The 18,339-nt window shown below is 50.3% G+C and overlaps 1 protein-coding gene across 1 annotated transcript; it reads right to left on the bottom strand.

Annotated features, from left to right (window-relative positions):
- Window positions 1-15,521, bottom strand: ENDOD1 (endonuclease domain containing 1). Its single transcript, XM_084842636.1, has 2 exons — window positions 14,961-15,521; window positions 1-1,338 (listed from the first exon to the last, which is right to left on the bottom strand). Exons 1-2 carry the CDS (start codon window positions 15,297-15,299, stop codon window positions 214-216), a joined length of 1,464 nt encoding a protein of 487 aa, XP_084698762.1. The 5' UTR covers window positions 15,300-15,521; the 3' UTR covers window positions 1-213.
- Between the last annotated feature and the right edge of the window lie 2,818 nt (window positions 15,522-18,339).

The raw sequence follows: 18,339 nt of genomic DNA, 5'->3' as shown, positions 1-18,339 counted from the left end.
TTCAGGTTTTACAATAAGTGAACTTTTAATTTGCCATAAAATTCCCCTTCGAGGTCATGTAGCTCACCCATGTTACCAGAACATTGGTTCATCACTGATAATGTCACCACAATAAATACTTATAGGAACAGCTGGAGATTAGCAACATATCGGAAAGTATTGCTTCGTTGGGGTGGGGGGAGATTTCTTTGCCGTTGTGTTTCACACTGCTTTTTAGGTGTCAGATGAAATCTCAGGAAGAAATCTTTTGGCTAGGTGAGAAAGGACATAATTTAGGCCTGTCACGATGCTAGTTGTGGCATCAATAACCAATAGGAACACCCCACCAATGCCTGAAGCAATATCTTGAAGGACACCTGGGATGGCACCCAAGGTGTAAAATGGGAAGGACACAATATCCAGGATCAAATTAACAGGGACACTAAGAATCCTGTACGTAATCATTAAAACACTGTAGATGTTTTTCGCAATGCCGTTCAGGATGTTGACAGCCACCCGGGCCAGGTCGATAAAGATATTCAGCAGCACTGTGGAAATTCCTTTGATGAAAGTGGACACCCCCTTGATAACAGTCTGGACAAAGTGCCACAGGAGACAAAAGATAAGTTTCACTATTTGGCAAACCAGGTAGCAAACAAACTTCAGCAGTTTGAAGAGCGGGGTCACAATGAAATAAAACAGTTTCTTCAGAAAGCCACTCTCCTTTGCCGTGTTTTCCTGGTGGCTTGTAGTGGCCGTCTTCCCTCGTAGTACCGGTTCTTCAGCCTGGATCTCTTTTATGGAGTGCAATACTGCCTCCAGTTTCTTGGGGTCGTGCCTGTCTTGGCCGCAGTTGTTCTTAAACAGTTTGGCTCCTGCAGGAAGCTTCTTCTCAAGCGCTTCCACAGTTACATCTTCCAGACGGCTCCCGGTGGATGCCTGTTTAATAAATCCCACAGACCAGGCCTCAGAGCCGTCGTCGCAGCAGGCTGCCAGCCAGAGAAACTCGGGGACCGCGACTTTGTCTTTCACTCGGAGGGTGGAAGGAACAGCTCCCGAGATGAGATAGAGGCCCTTCCCATTTTCACAGTGAGGAGCCAACCCTCGGCCTACCAGGTTCTCGATCTCCCAGTGCCAAATCTCCTGAAGAGGCGGGGTCATCGGCAGAGCATTGGTCAGCGTGTAGGTGGCTATCTGGTTGTCATCTTTGTGAAGGGAGCTGGGGTTGAGCTGCCCCCTCTCGTAGCCAGAGTCCACGTAGTCTGCGGTGAGGGCCTGGTTTGCTCCCAAGTTATCCACTGAACCTGTGACCTCAGATTCAGGCATCATTCCTTCCAAGCCGTTTTCAGGATCATCTATCTGAGATAGGAACACAAACAACCATCGAATCTGGATCCAAAACAAAATTCTGGACTCGTATTTGTAATCTGGGAGAGTCCTAGATGCAATCTGAAACCATCTCAGCCTCCGATATTTTGAATGTCTGCAGCTCCCCCTCCCATTTACCATCATAAGACTTTAACTTGGGAGTGGGCAACATGTGGCCCTCCAGATGTTCTGGCCTACAACTCCCATCAGCCCTAGCCAGCATAGCCAATGGTGAGGGATGATGGGAGTTGTAGGCCAAAACATGGGCGGGGGAGACAAGTTGTCCACCACTGCTGTAACTAGATGCAAACTCCATAGCATGAACATCAGCCACTTTTTTCCTCCCCTCCATCCATCTTTTTCTCCCTCAGTTTACCATCTTGACTGATGAAGAGTTCTGGGGAACCTGAAAGCTTACATCCTATTTTGTGACCTTTACTTGGCTTAATAAAAGTGCTAGCCAAAGATTTGGGGATTTGTTGGCTGAGTGGTTGGGATGTCCATAAGCAGTATTCCACGCCATATCGACCAATCGGCATCAGGGGCTTCGTTGCCAGAAGCAATGCAGAATTAACAGGTGACAACCGCTGACTCTTTATATTGAGACATGATCAGCACATGCCATTTTGCCAGAGTCAGAGGTTCCATGGGAATCTTTTGTCCTGAGTCACCCAAAGGACCTACACCTCCAGGAGAGGGCTGTCTCTTCTAAATGACATTCTTAGGAGCTTAAGGGCACAATCCTATGCATATTTAGACAGAGAAAAGGCCTACAATTCCCAGCATGCCCCAGCCAGCATTGCTGGCTGGGGCATGCTGGACGTTATAGGCCTTTCCTCTGTCTAAACATGCATAGCATTGCGCCCTAATTGTGTGTTTCATCCAGGAATGCGTCAGGCAGGCTCTGCTTATGGAACAGCACAATTGTGCATGTCAACAGAGTGTCAGGAAGGCAACAGCACATCCCCGGGAGGTTTCATTATCGGGCATGACTCATGGCCTGAAATCCCAAAGCCGTGCCTGGACTGTGTGTAACTCTTCCGATGCCCTGCTTAACTTTTACACAAGCAAGTGCCAGAGGTCCTGCCAGCCTGGAAGACATCATCTCTGACCTGGGTCCTTGCTCCCAAATCTAGGATGGTTGCCTGTGGTTGCTCAGTCTCTAGCCAGCAGCATTCTGTACATGCTTAAAGACCCTCTTGTCTCTGTTATTACTTTGCATACTCTAGGACAGAACCTGACTCTTCTTCAGCTCTTGAAAGAGCTGGGCCTATTTAGTGGGGGGAAGAGAAGGTTAAGGGACGACTCGATGGCCCTCTTCAGCTATCTGAAGGGCTGCCACCCAGAGATTATGCAGCCTTGTTCTCTGTTGCTCCAAAGGGCAGCACTAGAACGAAAGGGTGAACCAATCCGGGGAAGTAGATAAAGGCTGAACATTAGGAGAAAGTTCCTAATGGCAGGAGCTGTTGGACAGTGGAAAAGGCTGCCGTGGGAACTGGTGGGCTCTCCTTCACTTCAAGTAGAGGCTGCTCAGTGACACTGGAGCAGCAAGATTCCTACACTGCGTGGGGGTGGACTAGATGGCCTCTAAAGACCCACCATCTCTAAAATTCTGTGATTCCATGGTGGTGAATCCAAGCTCAAATTGAGCCCCGTCTGCTGATAATCAGACACCCTTCCACTAAATGGCAGGTTCAGCATCCCCCACCACTTCTGCTTCTGAAGGATGCCGTGGGTAGACGGCGCGCCTGCAATTACAGAAGCATCTTGACAATCTTCTCTATCCCATCCTTGCTAATGAGGGAGTGAGGGATGCTCACGCCACCGCAAAGGTGTCTGGATTGCTGCAGTTGCTTAACAACTTGTTGGCTGTGCTGCAGTTGCTTAGCAACTGCACTGTCTTCGCGCACATCCCAGCTCCTTTGCCGGTGCCTGCAAAAAGGGCTGAATTACACCTGAACAGGATGGACTGCAAAAAGAGAATAGCGTGTCCCTCCTCAGGGCCTCGGGTTCAGGACAAACGCAATGCTGGCCCCAGGCTTTGGAGGACCCTTGGGCAGAGCAGCCTCAATGGGCGCCCTCCCACGGTGCGTCTACCTTCTCGTGGCCATTGTCACCAACTGCTACTGTTCCTCGTCCTTTTTCTCATCACTGCCACCACTCAGCGAGCCAGTGAGCAAGCAGGCAGTGGCATCTACTGCTCCCCCTTCTCACCACCACCAGAGCAAGAGGCAGGTGAATAAACAGTTTGCGATGGTAAAGAGGAGGAGAAACTCCAGGGGGCTCTTGCCGGTGGTCCCCTGCTGCATTTGGGCCCTCGGCAGGTGCCTGGCCAGACCTACTTTTGAAGGTAACAGATCTTGCATCGGGAAATTGCCCTATGGAATGTTTAGACTATGAGCCTGTGCCAGGCCTGCACAACAGGCGACACCCCCCTCCCAGGCCAAAAACACAGGTGAACCTCTTTTTGCTGCTTGCGAAAGAACTCGGGGGGCTACCCTGCATTATCAGAAAGCACACAGCTGGAGAAGGTGCAGAAAAGGACAACCAAAATGATCAGGAAGTCAAAAGGTTTTCCCTATGGGGAAAGATTTAAAGCACTGAGAATTTTTAGTTTAGTGGGGGGGAAGACTAGGAGCGGTCACAATAGCATTTTATTAAATTATTCAGGGTGTGAAGAAGGGGGATAGAACAACTCGTGCCCTTCTTGTGGGTTTCCCGTGGGCAGCTGTTGGCCACTGTGTGAACAGAAAGCTGGACTAGATGGACCCTGGGTCTGATGCAGCATGGCTCTTATGTTCTTAATTATTTTTCTCCCTCTCCTATAATACTAGAACTTGGGGTCGTCCAATGAAAGGGACAGTAAATCCAAGACAAAAAAATAAAAAGACTTTTCACACAATACATTGTTAACTTAGACCACTAGCTTAGGGTGCAACCTACACATGTTTGGACAGAAAAGAAATCCTACAACTCTCAGCATTCCCCAGCCAGCATGGCTGGCTGGGGAATGCTGGGAGTGGTAGGACTTCTTTTCTGTCTAAATATGCATAGGATTGTGCAGTTAGATGGGGTACGGCTACCCTTGAAAGACCAGGTCCGCAGCCTGGGGGTCATTTTGGACTCCAGCTGTCCATGGAGGCTCAGGTGTCAGCTGTGAGCCAGACAGCGCTGTATCAACTCCATCGGATACGGCGGCTGCGCCCCTTCCTTCCCGACCATCTGCTCCCATCAGTAGTACATGCCCTGGTCTCCTCTCGTTTAGACTACTGTAATGCGCTCTACGTGGGGTTACCCTTGAAGACGGTTCGGAAGCTGCAGCTGGTACAGAATGCGGCGGCTCGCCTGATTAAAGGCAGCCGCCGGCGAGATCACATCACTCCAGTGCTGAAGGAGTTGCACTGGTTACCAGTTGTTTTCCGGGCCAAATTCAAGGTGTTGGTTTTGACCTTTAAAGCCCTATATGGTTCCGGCCCAGCCTATCTTAAGGAGCGTCTCCAGCAGCACCAGACAGGCCGCTTAACAAGATCAGCCTCGGATGGCCTTCTCTCTGTCCCATCAGCCAGGACAGCTAGACTGGTGGGGAAGAGGGAGAAGGCCTTTTCTGTAGTGGCCCCCACTCTGTGGAACTCCCTCCCTAGGGAACTCCGTCATGCCCCCTCTTTAATGAGCTTCCGTTGTGCATTAAAAACGTGGCTGTTCAGGCAGGCATTTGGGGTGGGTTAGGGTATTTTAGAAAATGTTTTTATTGTAGAATTTTACTGTTTTATTGTATGTTGTACATCGCCCAGAGTGGCTGGGTGACCAGCCAGATGGGCGATTAATAAATTAAATAATAATAAATAAATAAATAAATATTTTAAAAGGGGGCTGCACAAATTTATGGAAGATATGAATCCCAGGGCATGGTTTGAGCATTCATGATGCATCCACTGTGCTGAAGCAATGCAGGTCTGGATCCAGTCAGTACATTACTAGAAGGAACCCCATGTAGTGGATTACTCTCCAGTATGCGATGTTTTTAGCCCCAGCATGTGTCTCTGATAAACATTTTAGTGTTTGATGATGATGATTATGATGATGAGTAATTTTTAATTTCTTGTGAGCTACTCTAAGTACTGCTATTGCACTAGAAGGGTAGGTTATAACTTATCTTAATAAATAAGCGAACACTTTGCTGAAAAAAAGTGAATCAAACTCTCAGCGTTCACTGTTTTCTCCAATTGTAAGGGGCCAGGTAGCTGTGTCCACTGTTTTGCTAGATTTATATTCATTCTCTTCTATGAGCCAAACTCCAGCCTGGAATCTTATACAGAAATAGCCCCATGGGAAACCTATTTGAATAACCAAATATTTGGAACAGGGAAGTTGAGGCAGCAAAAGCTGTTTACTGTCACTCATCATCTGTGAAGCACTTCAAACATTCATTGCATGTGCCCTCAGAAACAACTATGTGCGGAAGGTAGGTGGCTATTATTCCCATTATTATTATTATTTAAAGATGTGGAACTGAGGCCGAGAGAGAGGGTGCCTTGTCAAAGAGCCAACACTGAGGCTGGAGGTGCAATGAGAGCCCCAGTCTCCAAATCCAGTGCTTCGCCCACTGGGACATCTTAGGAAGGATAGCACCTAAATCAGCTGTCCCAACCTGATGCTCTCCACATGTTTCCAGCTAGAACTGTAACCCAACACACCTGGAAGGTACCAGGTTGAGGAAGGATGGTATTTTATGGAGACAACGCTGCATCAAAAAAGATGGTTGAAGGGGAGGGGAAAAATTCATGGCTGGGAGAAAGTATTTTCTGGTGAGTTAGAAGGAGGAAGGTTTGGTGGTTAAGAGCAGGAGCAAATTAAAGGTGCATATTAAAGCTTGTGCAAGAATATTTGGGATTCCAAATTGGAGAGGCAATGCACTCAAAGGTTTGAAGTTAAGAAGGCTGGGACAAAGAGACTCTTTTTCTGGCTGTGAATGAAATAGCTGCATACCTGATAGAAGTTTAGCAGGTTCAGCTTTTCCCTTTTACTGCATGTTCACACAAGGAGAAACGTTATCTGTTAATATTCTCGGCTGTTATAGGCAAAAGAGCCATGCCAGAAAAAGGTAGCAGTACCTCTCATACATAATCACAGATGATGGCAAGGGTAGGTGACCTGTTGCCCTCTAAACATTTTGGACTGTAATTCCCATCAGCCCCAGCCAGCATGGGCAATGGCCAGGGATTGTGGGAGTTGTAGTCCAACATTTGTAGGGCGCCTATCCCTGCAGTATGGTGATAGGGAATAGGGCTGGCGCCAGCATCTGGCACTCTTGAGCAGCTGCTAGGGCCCCAGAGCCTGGGCAGGGCACCCCTTAATTTGTTTCCGCTGGCCCAGCCCTCTAAGCAGCTGGATTTCATCACTACTTTAACTTCCCACAATGTGCCTGGCCTAGCATCACTCTGGGGCTTTGTGGGAAATTAAGGGACAACTAGACAGTTGCCCAGCTCTGTTTGAAGCATTGCTACTGTACTGAGACCAGATAAACCTGCCAACACCCACTGACAGAAGAGGGGGCCCACCAGAGGACCCTTTACCTGGGGCCCCCTCAAACTTGCACCTGACCTTGATAGGGAGAAAGGCTAAAACTGTAAGAGGAGCCCTGTTGAATCCATGTGAAATTATGCATAGCATGGAGTTCGAAAGGTGCACCTGGTTCCACATTTTGTTTCTAGTACTGCCCACAAACTGGGCATGAATGTGATCCTGAGTCCTTGAATAGGAACATAGCCAAGGGCACCTTCTCTTACCTCTTTATGACAGAGGTGTTCAAGATTATACACGGTGTGGAGAAAGTGGGTAGGGAGAAGCTTTTCTCTGTACACCAGTTGCTGGAGCACATGGGCAGGAGGGTGCTGATGCACTCATGTCCTACTTCTGGGCTTCCCACAGGCAGCTTCTTGGCTGCTCTGTGAGCAGGATGCTGGACTAGATAGGCCTGATTCAGCACAGCTCTTATGTTCTTATCGAAGCCAATGTCGTGCCGTACTCTATATGTGAGGAGGGAGGGTGGGAGGTGAAGTATCTCTCATTTTTGATGTGGCAACTCTACCGATAGAACACATGCTACACTTGAAGTATGCAGAGGCCCAAATGCAAACCCTCATCCAGGCCTAGTTCACACATCTGGATCCCGTGGTTGTCTTACACTGGATTACTGCACATTTGTGGCTGATTTGCACATGCAAGTGCATCGTTTGGCTTCTGTACACTTGATTACGGGTCGCTGAACGGGTGAACGGACTCCACTGAGAAGCACTGAAAATCTACAATGCTTCTCAATGCAGTCAGTTCACCCATTCAGCAGCCGGGTGAGTCTGTGTGAACCAGGCCTCTGGCACTGAATCTGTCAGGCAGCCTGCAGCACTTCACTGTCTCCCAGCTTAAGTGCAACATAAATGATGCACAGCAGCTTGGACACTGAAAATGTGTACAGAAATAGCAATGGATCTCTCCTCCTCAAACACCCTGAATGTGAAACATTTATTGGCAACTATTCTGGACTCTCCTTTCCCTCCTAGATGGCTGATCTGTCGGATATCTCTGCACGTTCCCTGCACCACAAGCCCAAAAGATGGATAAAGCAAAGAGCACCAGCCCCATTCTGTGTGAGTCAGCAGCCATCAGTGGCACCCTCGGAGATGATGTAAGGGAGAAGCTTTGGCTGACATATCAGTTTGGTATGTCTGGAGCTTGTTTCTTCAAGGTCCCGCGGGAACCCGGCTGAAATGTTGATGCACCGAGTAACATTTCTCTCAGAACGCTGCTGCTGCAGTCTCCTGCCTTTTCCTGCTCCTAAGATTAGAGCAACAACAAACCCTCCCCACATCAGCGCCAGCAGGAAGTGCAGTGTGCATTCCCTCCTAGTGCAGGGCAGGGCAGGGCAGGGCAGCTAAGAGGGTTATCGCTGCAGAGCATCAGCTGGGATCAGCACATGCTTGAAAGCGTCACTGCTAACCAAGCTGCTGTGCCTGATCGCCTCCCCTGACAATGCTTCTCTTAACTGCTCTCTGCCGAAGATGAGCTAGGCAACGACAACGGGCAATGTTTGTGTGTGAAGAACAGCTGACATCCACCACCACCACCACCACCACCACGGCCTGTCCCTTCCCTATTCATTTTGGAGTCAAGCCTCTTTCTGTTTCCAGAAGAAGATGGTTTGTGTGCTGCGGGGGGCACAGCAGAGGTTGGTGCAATCCTTGCCTCCCTTGGGAAGGAGAAACGAGCCTCTCTCCTGGTGGGAACCGTAGCTGTGGGCAAAATTCAAGAGAACGTCCTGAGATTCTGCAGAATCAGAGGTCCCCAGTGAAATCAGTTAACGGTAGACAAGCTTCCTGGAAGGACAGACTGTGCACCTCTATTTATTTCCTGCCATCATGCACAGCCACAGAGGGGACATGGGGAGCACACTCGCGGGTTAGCGCGGGACAACGGTGAGGCCTAACAGGCCTGGCTTGACACCCCTGGGCAAACCGAGTATACAAGCTCCCCCAGAATGCTCTGCAACCACACAGGGGTCTGTGGCAGGGATTGGTCAGAGACTCAGACATTACTTCAATTGTATGGCCATGTCTGGGCTTTTTAAAAAAATTTAATTCCACAATGGACAATTTTCATTGGAGCCATAGCATGTTGAAGAGAAGCTTAACCCTTCCCTCCTCGGCTGCAATCCTGACAAAAATCACCCCCTGCCCCCCCCCACACACACACCCTAATTAGCCCCAATGGAAGCTTTATTTCCTAAGGCTTTCTCCATGGTGGAACCCACTTGGTGACATGCCCCCCCCCCCATAGTGGAGGTTGGCAGCACTGATGTCAGCGAGGTGGTGAATCTGCTCCAGGTTGCATTCAGAACCAGTCAGAATTCTAAAGGAGCTATCCTTTAGGTCCTTCAGAATTCTGAGTGGTTCTGACTGAAACCCGGAGCAGATTCACCGCCCCCACTGACATCAGAGCCACCAGCCTGCACTGCCCCCTTAGTAGGAAGGAGGCGACAACTGTGGGATGTTTTAGGTACCAGTTAAAGGCCTGTCTTTCACCCACTGACTGTGACGCTTGGTCTGATTGTTAGCACTCAGATTTTAATGTTTTGAGGATGTTTTATCTTTTGATTTTAAATGTTTTTGACTGAAACATTTTGTATTTTCCGTGGTTGTTTTGTTTTGTTTTAAAATCATATGTTGGAAACCACTTTGAGATGTCTTTTTAGATATAGTCAAGCAGTCTATAAATTGATGAAATAAATACGATGCAGGAAGGCAATTGTCATTAGGGTCATGCCTGGGAGGGAAGAGTTAAACCTCCCCTCCCTACATGCTGTGGCCTCTCTACCACCCCCCAACCCCTGTACACCTGTCACTATATGCCGGTTAAAGAAGAACCTGAGGTGGCAGGAGAGTTCGGACAGAATAAGGCCTCTGCTGGAAACCTTGGAGAGCTAAACGTTTCTGAGCGAGACAGACCCATGGCCTGGCTCAACATAAAGCAGCTTCTGATGTCCAAAAGGACAGGATTCCCCTAACACAGACCATTTTGATGGCCAACCTTTGGGGGAAAGCAGGACATGAGGCAAGTCCAGAGCACGGCACAACTGTAGAGAAAATAGCTCTCCAGATGTAGTGGATTTCAACTCCCAGAAGCCCCTGCCAGCATGGCCAATGGTCAGGAATGCTGCAAGTTGAAGTCCAAAACATCTGGAGATCTACCTTCCGAACACCTCCGTGCTCTACAGTACCCTCATCTCTCAGTATTCTTGTATGTGTGTGTTTTACCTCTCCTCTCCTGAGCCAAGGAGCAGGGAGCAGCTGTAGCTTGGACAGCCAGGCAGGAATGGAGGCCGGGCTCTACCCTTCAGCCAGGCCGTGGGCCCTCCTACACCTGTCCCTACTATAGGGCAGCCTTCCCTACCCTGGTGCCCTCCAGATGTGTCAGGCTGCAACTCCCAGCATTCCCCAGCCATCTTGGGAGTTGCAGTCCAACACATCTGGAAGGCACCAGGGTAGGGACAGCTACTTTAGGGCCTGGAATCGCAAAGTACAAAGGAGGCCTCTGATGGAGGCTCAGGCTGCCAAGGTTTCATCTGCTGGGGCTCCTGTGCCCACAGACATGACCAAAGAGGAAGAAACTTAGCTGAAGAATTATTTCCCCCTGGCAGCAGAGGGTGCAGTGATGAGAAAATAGCATCACCTCTTGGTATTTCTTTGTTGCCTGTCTTACAAGTGTTAAAGATACAGGAGTCTTGCTGGACTAAAAAAGAAAAATGTTGGCAGTTCTACTGGAGGTGTGTGACTCTTGACAACCTTTACCTAGATGTAGCTCTATCTTGATTGGGCCAGAATGCTAAAACTGTTCCTCCACTCCCTCTGCCCCTGACACTGACTCCATCACTACAGCATGGCTTGAGGTTTGCTTCCTACTTGTGTTTGGAGTGCTCGTCCCAAGCTTTTACAGCAGCTCTTCTATTTCCCTCCGATTTCCTTTCCTTGGGGAACTGAACTTATATTATGAGGTCCAATGCCCAAGAGTGATCATGCCCGACTCAGGCCTAGCTGCCATCAAAGTACTATGCCTGTGTCCGGAACTGTACCACTTCAGGCTCTAGTGAGGACTTTCACAGCAGAATGCTCACGCACGCAAGGATCACCACTCATGGAAAACCAGTGTATGAGGGAGAAGGATTGGCAAGAACCCTTCTCTGAGATCTAGTTTCCTCAGTGCAGTGAACTGGGGGGTGGGGTAGGTTGGAGATTTCAATCATGTCAGCACCCACTTGCAGGCTGAAGCGCTGCAGCCGAGACCCAGTAGTCTAGGAAAGAGTATAATAGCTCCTCTACAGCTTGATCTAGCACTAAGACATCACAAAATCGAAAAATGAGTTTAACAAGAAATTGCACTGCAAATTAGCACACAACTGCCTTTTTAAAATGTAAATTTGAGAGTTTTCCCATGCTTCCGTCTGATTCTGGATATGCTAATAAGCTGTCATTTGAGTGGAAAACAGTTTCAAATGCTTCTGTTTTACTTTTGCCCAGGTTCAGTGCCTTTTTTCCATATCTTTCTGAGACTACAGGTTTATCGCCTCATTGAGAACAAGTCCCAAAACTCATCTTTGCTTTGTCATGCCTTGCAGTACAGAACAGGCTCAGACCACTGGCTCCTTGTTCCAAGGAGGTTTGTCTATGAAAAGCTTTATGAACCCTTGTAAAAAAAAAAAAGTGCATGTATGTATAACTGCCAGTGGTGCAGCTTTGGACTACCTGTTGGGGTAGGGAAAACATTGTTCCTTCATCTTGGCCCACAGGGGGGAAAAAACCCTGAAACGCTGGATCGCGCCCCCTTGAGCTAAAGCTGAAGTCCTACCCCAGAATGATTTAGAACTGTCTGACCAATTACCAGCACAATCCTATACCCATTTTCCTGGGAGTAAGTCCCATTGAACTTAATGGCACTTACTTCTAAGTAGACATGTAGAGGATCGCACTCTGAATGTACAATCTAATAGATGTTTATGGGACTGTGAGCATGTGTGAGTGCTTTTTAAATCAAGGCACAAGAGATGCTACCATAATTTCCCACCCAAACTGTACTTGTTTTCCTGATACCTAAGTAGATTTAGGAAGTCTGGAGTAGCAGTTGGGCTCCCTCCCACACAATGCAACAAGGACAACAACAAATGGGCAAAGTTAATTATAACCTCCAGCCATCCCTGGTCATTTCTAGGGTTGTGGGTTCCTGCTTCATTCTCTTCCCTTATCATTATTCTTACAGCATCCTTCAGCATGTGCTAAAGGACTTTACTTAATTTATCCTGCCAAGCAATAACTCCATGCAGTAAGTCAGGCTGGGGGGAAAAGTGACTTGCTAAAATGTTTTTGAAGTGCAAACTAAAAAAAATGGACACTAAAAAGTGGCACCAGAGCTTACGCAGCAATAAAACATTTTGGCCCTTGTATAGCGGTGCAGATAGGTAATTTTAGACCCTGGACTTAATTGCCTTCGGGTGCAATCCTGTGCATGTTTAGACAGGAAAAAGTCCTACAACTCCCGGCATTCCCCAGCCAGCATGTCTAAACATGCACAGCATTGCATCCTTGTACACCCAACCTTTAGAAGGCCGTGCACATTGTTTCAGTTGTGAAGCACACAACTAATATTTGACCTTCCTGCCCTCCAGTCGATATTCTATGCTTTAAAACTGCTTCAACATTCCTGAGATGTTAGAAGTACAGCGGTAACAAAACTGTTTGCCAACCCTGATTAAAAAAAACAAAAAAACAAGAAACCCTCTTTGAGCATGTGCACTTTTGCGTTTTAAACTCACTTAAATCATAGCACCATCATGACCAGAGGAATAAAATGAAGTTTGTTTCTTCACTTGCCACTACCGGAAGGCCCCGTGAGCTGCAGGGCTGTGGACTTTGGCCCCATGGTCTAGCCACAGCTGTATCACCACACTGGGAAAATGTCACAGGTGCATCATTTTGACACTGAAATTTCCCCCAGCAAATTCAGAATGTGTAAATGACAGGCGCACGTCCTCCAACGTCCATGCAGACCCTGGTTGGGTGTAATGCAGGTGCACCCATGGGCAAACCACACGATTGCTGCAGAACACGTGGCAGCCACTTTAAGATGGAAGACCCATGGTATCCAGCTTGGACAGAGGGCCAGTTTAGGAACAGGGAGCCCTGGGTTCAAATCCCTGCTCACAAAGCTTTCCAAGGTGGCTTGGGGTGTCACTACCTTTCAACTCGGCCTACCTCACAGGATTGTTGCAAGTATAAAATGAGATGTCATCTTGAGCTCCTTGGTGGGATACTCATGTGGCAAACATGGAGCCATCACATGATATAAGAAGCATGGAGCTGTTCCCAAGCATGTCATCCCTGTGTGCACAGCTCCCCCACCCCACTCCGTAAACCATAGTTCTACTACATGCATCCTGATGTCATTGTGCTCCCCACCAGAAGGTATATTATATTACACCAGCCTCCCCCAACGTGAGGCCCTCTGGATGTTTTGGATACAGCTTCCATCAGCCCCAGCAAACACGTTCAATGGTCAGGGTGGTGGGAGGTGGAGCTCAAAATGTCTGGAGTCCCAAAACATCCCCCAGGTATGGGAAGACTGCATTATACACTACAGATGGGAAAGGGGAGAGGGAGAATGTGACAGAGAGCGGCAGGTTGGCTCGGCAGCCTTGTTTTGGGTTGTAACATGTCATTCCAGATGCAACGAAGCACACAGCTACCCTTGTCAAAAAGCCCGGATTGGCTGCAGCCCCCTGTCAGGGCTCTGCTCAGTCGCAAACCAGGGTTTGCTGCTGTAGGATGCATGAAAGGATTTGGAAAGCAGCACCAACACCGCATCTTCCAAACCCACCCAGTGTTCTCGTTCTCCACATCCTGTTGACCTACGAGAACATAAGAAGAGCACTGCTGGGTCAGACCAACAGCCTATCCAATCCAGCATTCCTGTTTCCCACAGCAGCAGCCAGATGCCTGGATACTTGATGGAGCCACCTTCCGCCTTTCATGTACCTGCCTGGATATTAAGATCACGTGGGGATGACTGCTTGTTGTGCCACATTTGCCTGGAGCGCGGCGATACGCACCACCCCGAGAGAGGGCATCCTCCAGACCGGCACCGCAATGGTGGAACTCCCTCCCTCCTCACATACAGTCCGCTGCTGAGTCTTACAAGCTTTCAGCACCAACTAAAGACCAATTTGGTCACAGATTCTTGATGGCATCTTGATTCTTGATGGCATCCTGTAAATGTACTTATCTGTAACCATTTCCAGAGGGTAGCTTAGTCTATCGCAGCAAAAACAACCACAAGTCCTGCGGCACCTTAAAGACGAACAAATTTATTCTGGCATAAGCTTTCGTGGACTACAGCTCACTTCATCAGATGCAGCCACAGAAGCTTATGGCAGGAGAAATTAGTCTTTCAGGCGTCGCAACAATCTCGGCTCTTTTAACATACCTGTGTTTCTGTTCTCCCCCATTCTACTGTTTTATCAGTTGATGCTGTACGATCGTACTGTGTCTCAGGGCCGGCCCTACCATGAGGCAGAGCAAGGCAGTGACCTCAGGCAGCAAATATGGGGTGTCCTACAAGGGCAGTTAGTTATTGGCTTTGTTACTATATTTCTACTGATGGGAGAGGTGCTTTATGGGATGCTCTGCCAATTTGGCTGGCTTTGGATATCGTACACCTTGACAGCGGGGGTGGTGGTGGTGGTTGTTGCACCACTTGCTGCTCTGCATCAGGCAGCGAAATGTATCGGGCCGGCCCTGTTGTACTGGATCGGTTTCGTACCCATGCTCCGGGGTTATTTTTACAATGGAAAGCGGGTAACAAAGGGCACGTGCTAATGAACGAACCCCCCTTTTAAAGCCAGTGCCCGGCGCACCTCAGGGGCGGCGAGCTCCACGCAGCTCTGGGTTTAATGGAGCGCCAGGCAACCCGCTTCATAACCGGCTTGAGACGGGCGTTCCTGCCCTCCCCATCCGTTTCGCAGAAGCGCCCCTCCCTCCTTCCTCGGGACCCCTCTCCCCAGCAACAAGGCTCACCTGCGGCTCCACCAGCCACCTCTCCTCCCCGCTTGGAGCCGCCGCCGCCGCCGCCGCAGCTCCGTCCTCCGCGTAGCGAAACGCCGCGTACAGCGGGGCCCGGTGCTGCGTGCTGTACAGGGTGGCGAAGCGCGGCTCCTGCTTGAACTTCTGGCAGATCTTCAGCGGCGCGGGCGGGGCGGCGGCCGGCGGCAGCCCCTCGGGGGGCGCCCGCTCGTAGAAGAAGGCGTCGCAGTCCGCGAAGCTCGCCGCGTCTGCCGAGGCCACCACCTCGCCGCGCGCCGGGCCGGGCCAGGCCAGCGCGGCCACCAGGCACAGGCGCAAGAGCGAGGGCGCCATGCTCGGCGGCGGGCGATGCCTTCGCGCTCTCCGGGGCCAGGCGACGATGCGCTCCGCGGAAAAGCGCCGCGCCGCGCCGAGGAGACGGTCCCCCGAGAGAGGCTGCGGGCCGGGCGGGGGCGAAGGCGCGTGTGAGCGGCGCAGCCCTTCGCCGGGGACTGAAATACGACACCGCCGCCAGCCGGCGCTCGCCCAGCCTTTCCCCGCACGCAGCAGCGCCGTGTGAGCGCGCCGGCACGTGAAGGGCGCGCGGCGCTCTGCACGCGCTCAGAGTCACGAGGGCCCGCGGGCGGGAAGAGGAAGCGGGGAAGGGGAGGGGAGAGAGAGAGAGAGAGAGAGAGAGAGACCGCGGGGGGAGTTTCTTCTTTTGCTTTCCCGGTTGCTTGCTTTCCCTTGTTTTTTTTTTTTTTGCCCTGCGTCATTGGATCGCCGCTGCCAGCCCAGGCTGCCTGTTCTTTCTTTCCTTCTCTGGCCCCTGGCCAGAGCCGGTGTCAGAAGGGAAGGGCGGGAAGAGGGAACCGCATTGCAGTCGGGATCCCCGCCAGGCAGTGCTGGCTGGTGGCTCCGATGTCCGTGGGGCGGGGAATCCGCCCTGGGTTCCAGCTAGAACTCTAAGGGAGCTCTCCAAGGCCCATTTTGGAGCATTGAGTCCAGCGCCTTGGAGAGCTGCTTTGGAGTTCTGCCTGAAACCCAGAGCGGATGCACAGCATCGCGGACATCGGAGCCACCAGCCTTCGCGGGTGGGGTGGGCAAGAGGTCTCCTCCGCGGAGAGCCTGGCAGTAACCCACCGGCCGCGAGGGAAGACGACGCTGCAGCAAATGTCTGGCCGAGCCCCGCTGCGGCAGCTTCCGCCTCGCAAGGCCCTTCCCTGGCCAGGCCGGCGGGTCACAAAGGGGATGTTTCTTCCGGGGTCGCTGGGGTTTTATATTTCACAGGAGGCGAAATCCGCCCACAGTCCGAGCCACGATGAGCTGCAAACGCGGAGTGATTTCTGGGTCCGCTGAAAGGGCTGCTGCTGCGGAAGGGAAAGAGACCCCGGCCCCCGAGGAAATGAAATCCGAGGGGAAAGGTGGGATGTGGTCTCGCAGGATAACAGAAAGGAAGAACAGATTGCACGAGCAGGTGAGGGAGGTGTTCTCAAGACCTTTGACTGGAGTGGCCTTCCCCAGCCTGGCGCCCTCCAGAGGCAGCAAACTACAACTCCCACCATCCCCAGCTGGGGATGGTGAGAGTTGTAGTCCGACGCTTCTAGAGAGCACCAGGTTGGGGAAGGCTGGACTAGCGAATAAATGGTGAAGGCACACGCTGTTCTGTTCTCAGGCCTGGTTCACACAATACATGCACCTCACTTGATCCCTGTATACTTGATGTCTGGCAGCTGAAGGTGTGAATCAGTCCCATTGAACAAATAGCTCTTGAGCTGATAACGAAAGTTCTTTATGTGACGGCTCATTCACACATGCAGGAAGACATTGCCTGACCCTAGCTCAGTGGTACAGCACCTGCTTTGCATGCAGAAAGTTCCCGGTTTGATCACTGGCATCTCCGTAAGAACATATGAAGAGCTATGCTGGATCAGACCAAGGGTCCATCTTGTCCAGCATTCTGTTTTCACAGTGGTCAACCAGCTGTCCATGGGAGACCCACATGCAGGACATGAGTGCAACAGCATCCTCCCACCCGTGTTCCCCAGCAACTGGTGTACATAGATATAACGCCTCTGATATATAGTCATCAGGATTAGTAGCCATTGATAGCTTTATCCTCCATGAATTTGTCCACCTCCCTTTTAAAGCCACCCAAATTGGTGGCCATGACTACATCCTATGGTAGCAAATTCCATAGTTTAACTTTGCGCTGAGTGAAGAAGCCCTTCCTTTTATCTGTCCTGAATCTCCCACCAACCAGCTTCATGGGATGACCCCATTGTGTTCTAGTATTATGAGAGAGGGAAAAAAATGTCTCCCCATCCACTTTCTCCACACCATGCATAAAGTTGTACATCTCTATCATGGTAGGGCTAGGAAAGAGTGCTGCCTGAAACCCTGGAGACTTGCTGCCAATCAGTATCGACAATATTGGGCCAGATGGACCAATGGGCTGATTCAGCGTAAGGCAGCTTCATACGTTCCTAAGCAACGGGTAGGCCTGTGTGAGCCAGCCGTCAGGACCAATAAGGTCTTACAGGGCGGCCAACAGTCCATTATATTTGACTGGGCTGACCAGTAAAAAACCAATGGCTAGGCTGTGATCCTGTACACCAGGAGTGGACAGAAGGTAGGTCTCCAGCTGCTTTGGACCTCAACTCCCAGAAGCCCCTGCCAGTATGGCCAATGATCAGGCATGCTGGGAGCTGAAGTCCAAAACATCTGGAGGTCTACTTTCTGCCCTCCCCTGCCATATGCCAGGGATGCACAACCTTTTTGTCCCTGAAAGCCACACGTGTTGCTGGCTCATGGGCTGGGCACTGCACTTGCGCACACAGACACATGTACACACATGCGCATCCCAGAGATTCTGATACAGATCACTCTTTCCGCACTACTAGCAGCAATGGGGGGAAAGCGCTCTATCAGGATCGCTGGGAGAGGAGGTAGAGAGAAGTCTAGCCCCAATGGGGGGGGGCAGGAAATGTGGCCCCTAGGCAGTGAGTTGTGGACCAGTGCTGTACACTCATCCTGTGAATGAAGGAGCCCCATTGAAAACAATGAGATTTACTTTGAGTAGACCTGTACAGGTTTGCGTCATTAGTCGATCAATCTTTTGTCTTTTGATTCATTATTACATTTAAATTCATTCGCCTGGTAACTCATTTGCATCTCAAGCATGGCGTGCCTTTGTGACATTCAAGGCATTCTGAGATAATGTATAGCTTAATGAACTAAAGCTACAACATGTAGAAGGAAAGGCCGGGTTTCAATTTTTTCTCTCTCTTTAATTCACTGTTATAGCAACTGGGGTGGATGTTCCAGCCTTCCCCAACCTGGTGCCCTCCAGATGTGTTGGACTGCAACTCCCAATGGCCATGCTGGCTGGGAA

Source organism: Heloderma suspectum, chromosome 3 (assembly GCF_057233095.1).
Source record: "Heloderma suspectum isolate Gila_16-S chromosome 3, 16-S_ref, whole genome shotgun sequence".
In the NCBI taxonomy this organism is placed as follows: Eukaryota; Metazoa; Chordata; class Lepidosauria; order Squamata; family Helodermatidae; genus Heloderma; species Heloderma suspectum.
The sequence above is the reverse complement of the archived record's forward strand: the minus strand, read 5'-3'. Positions and strand labels throughout refer to the sequence as shown.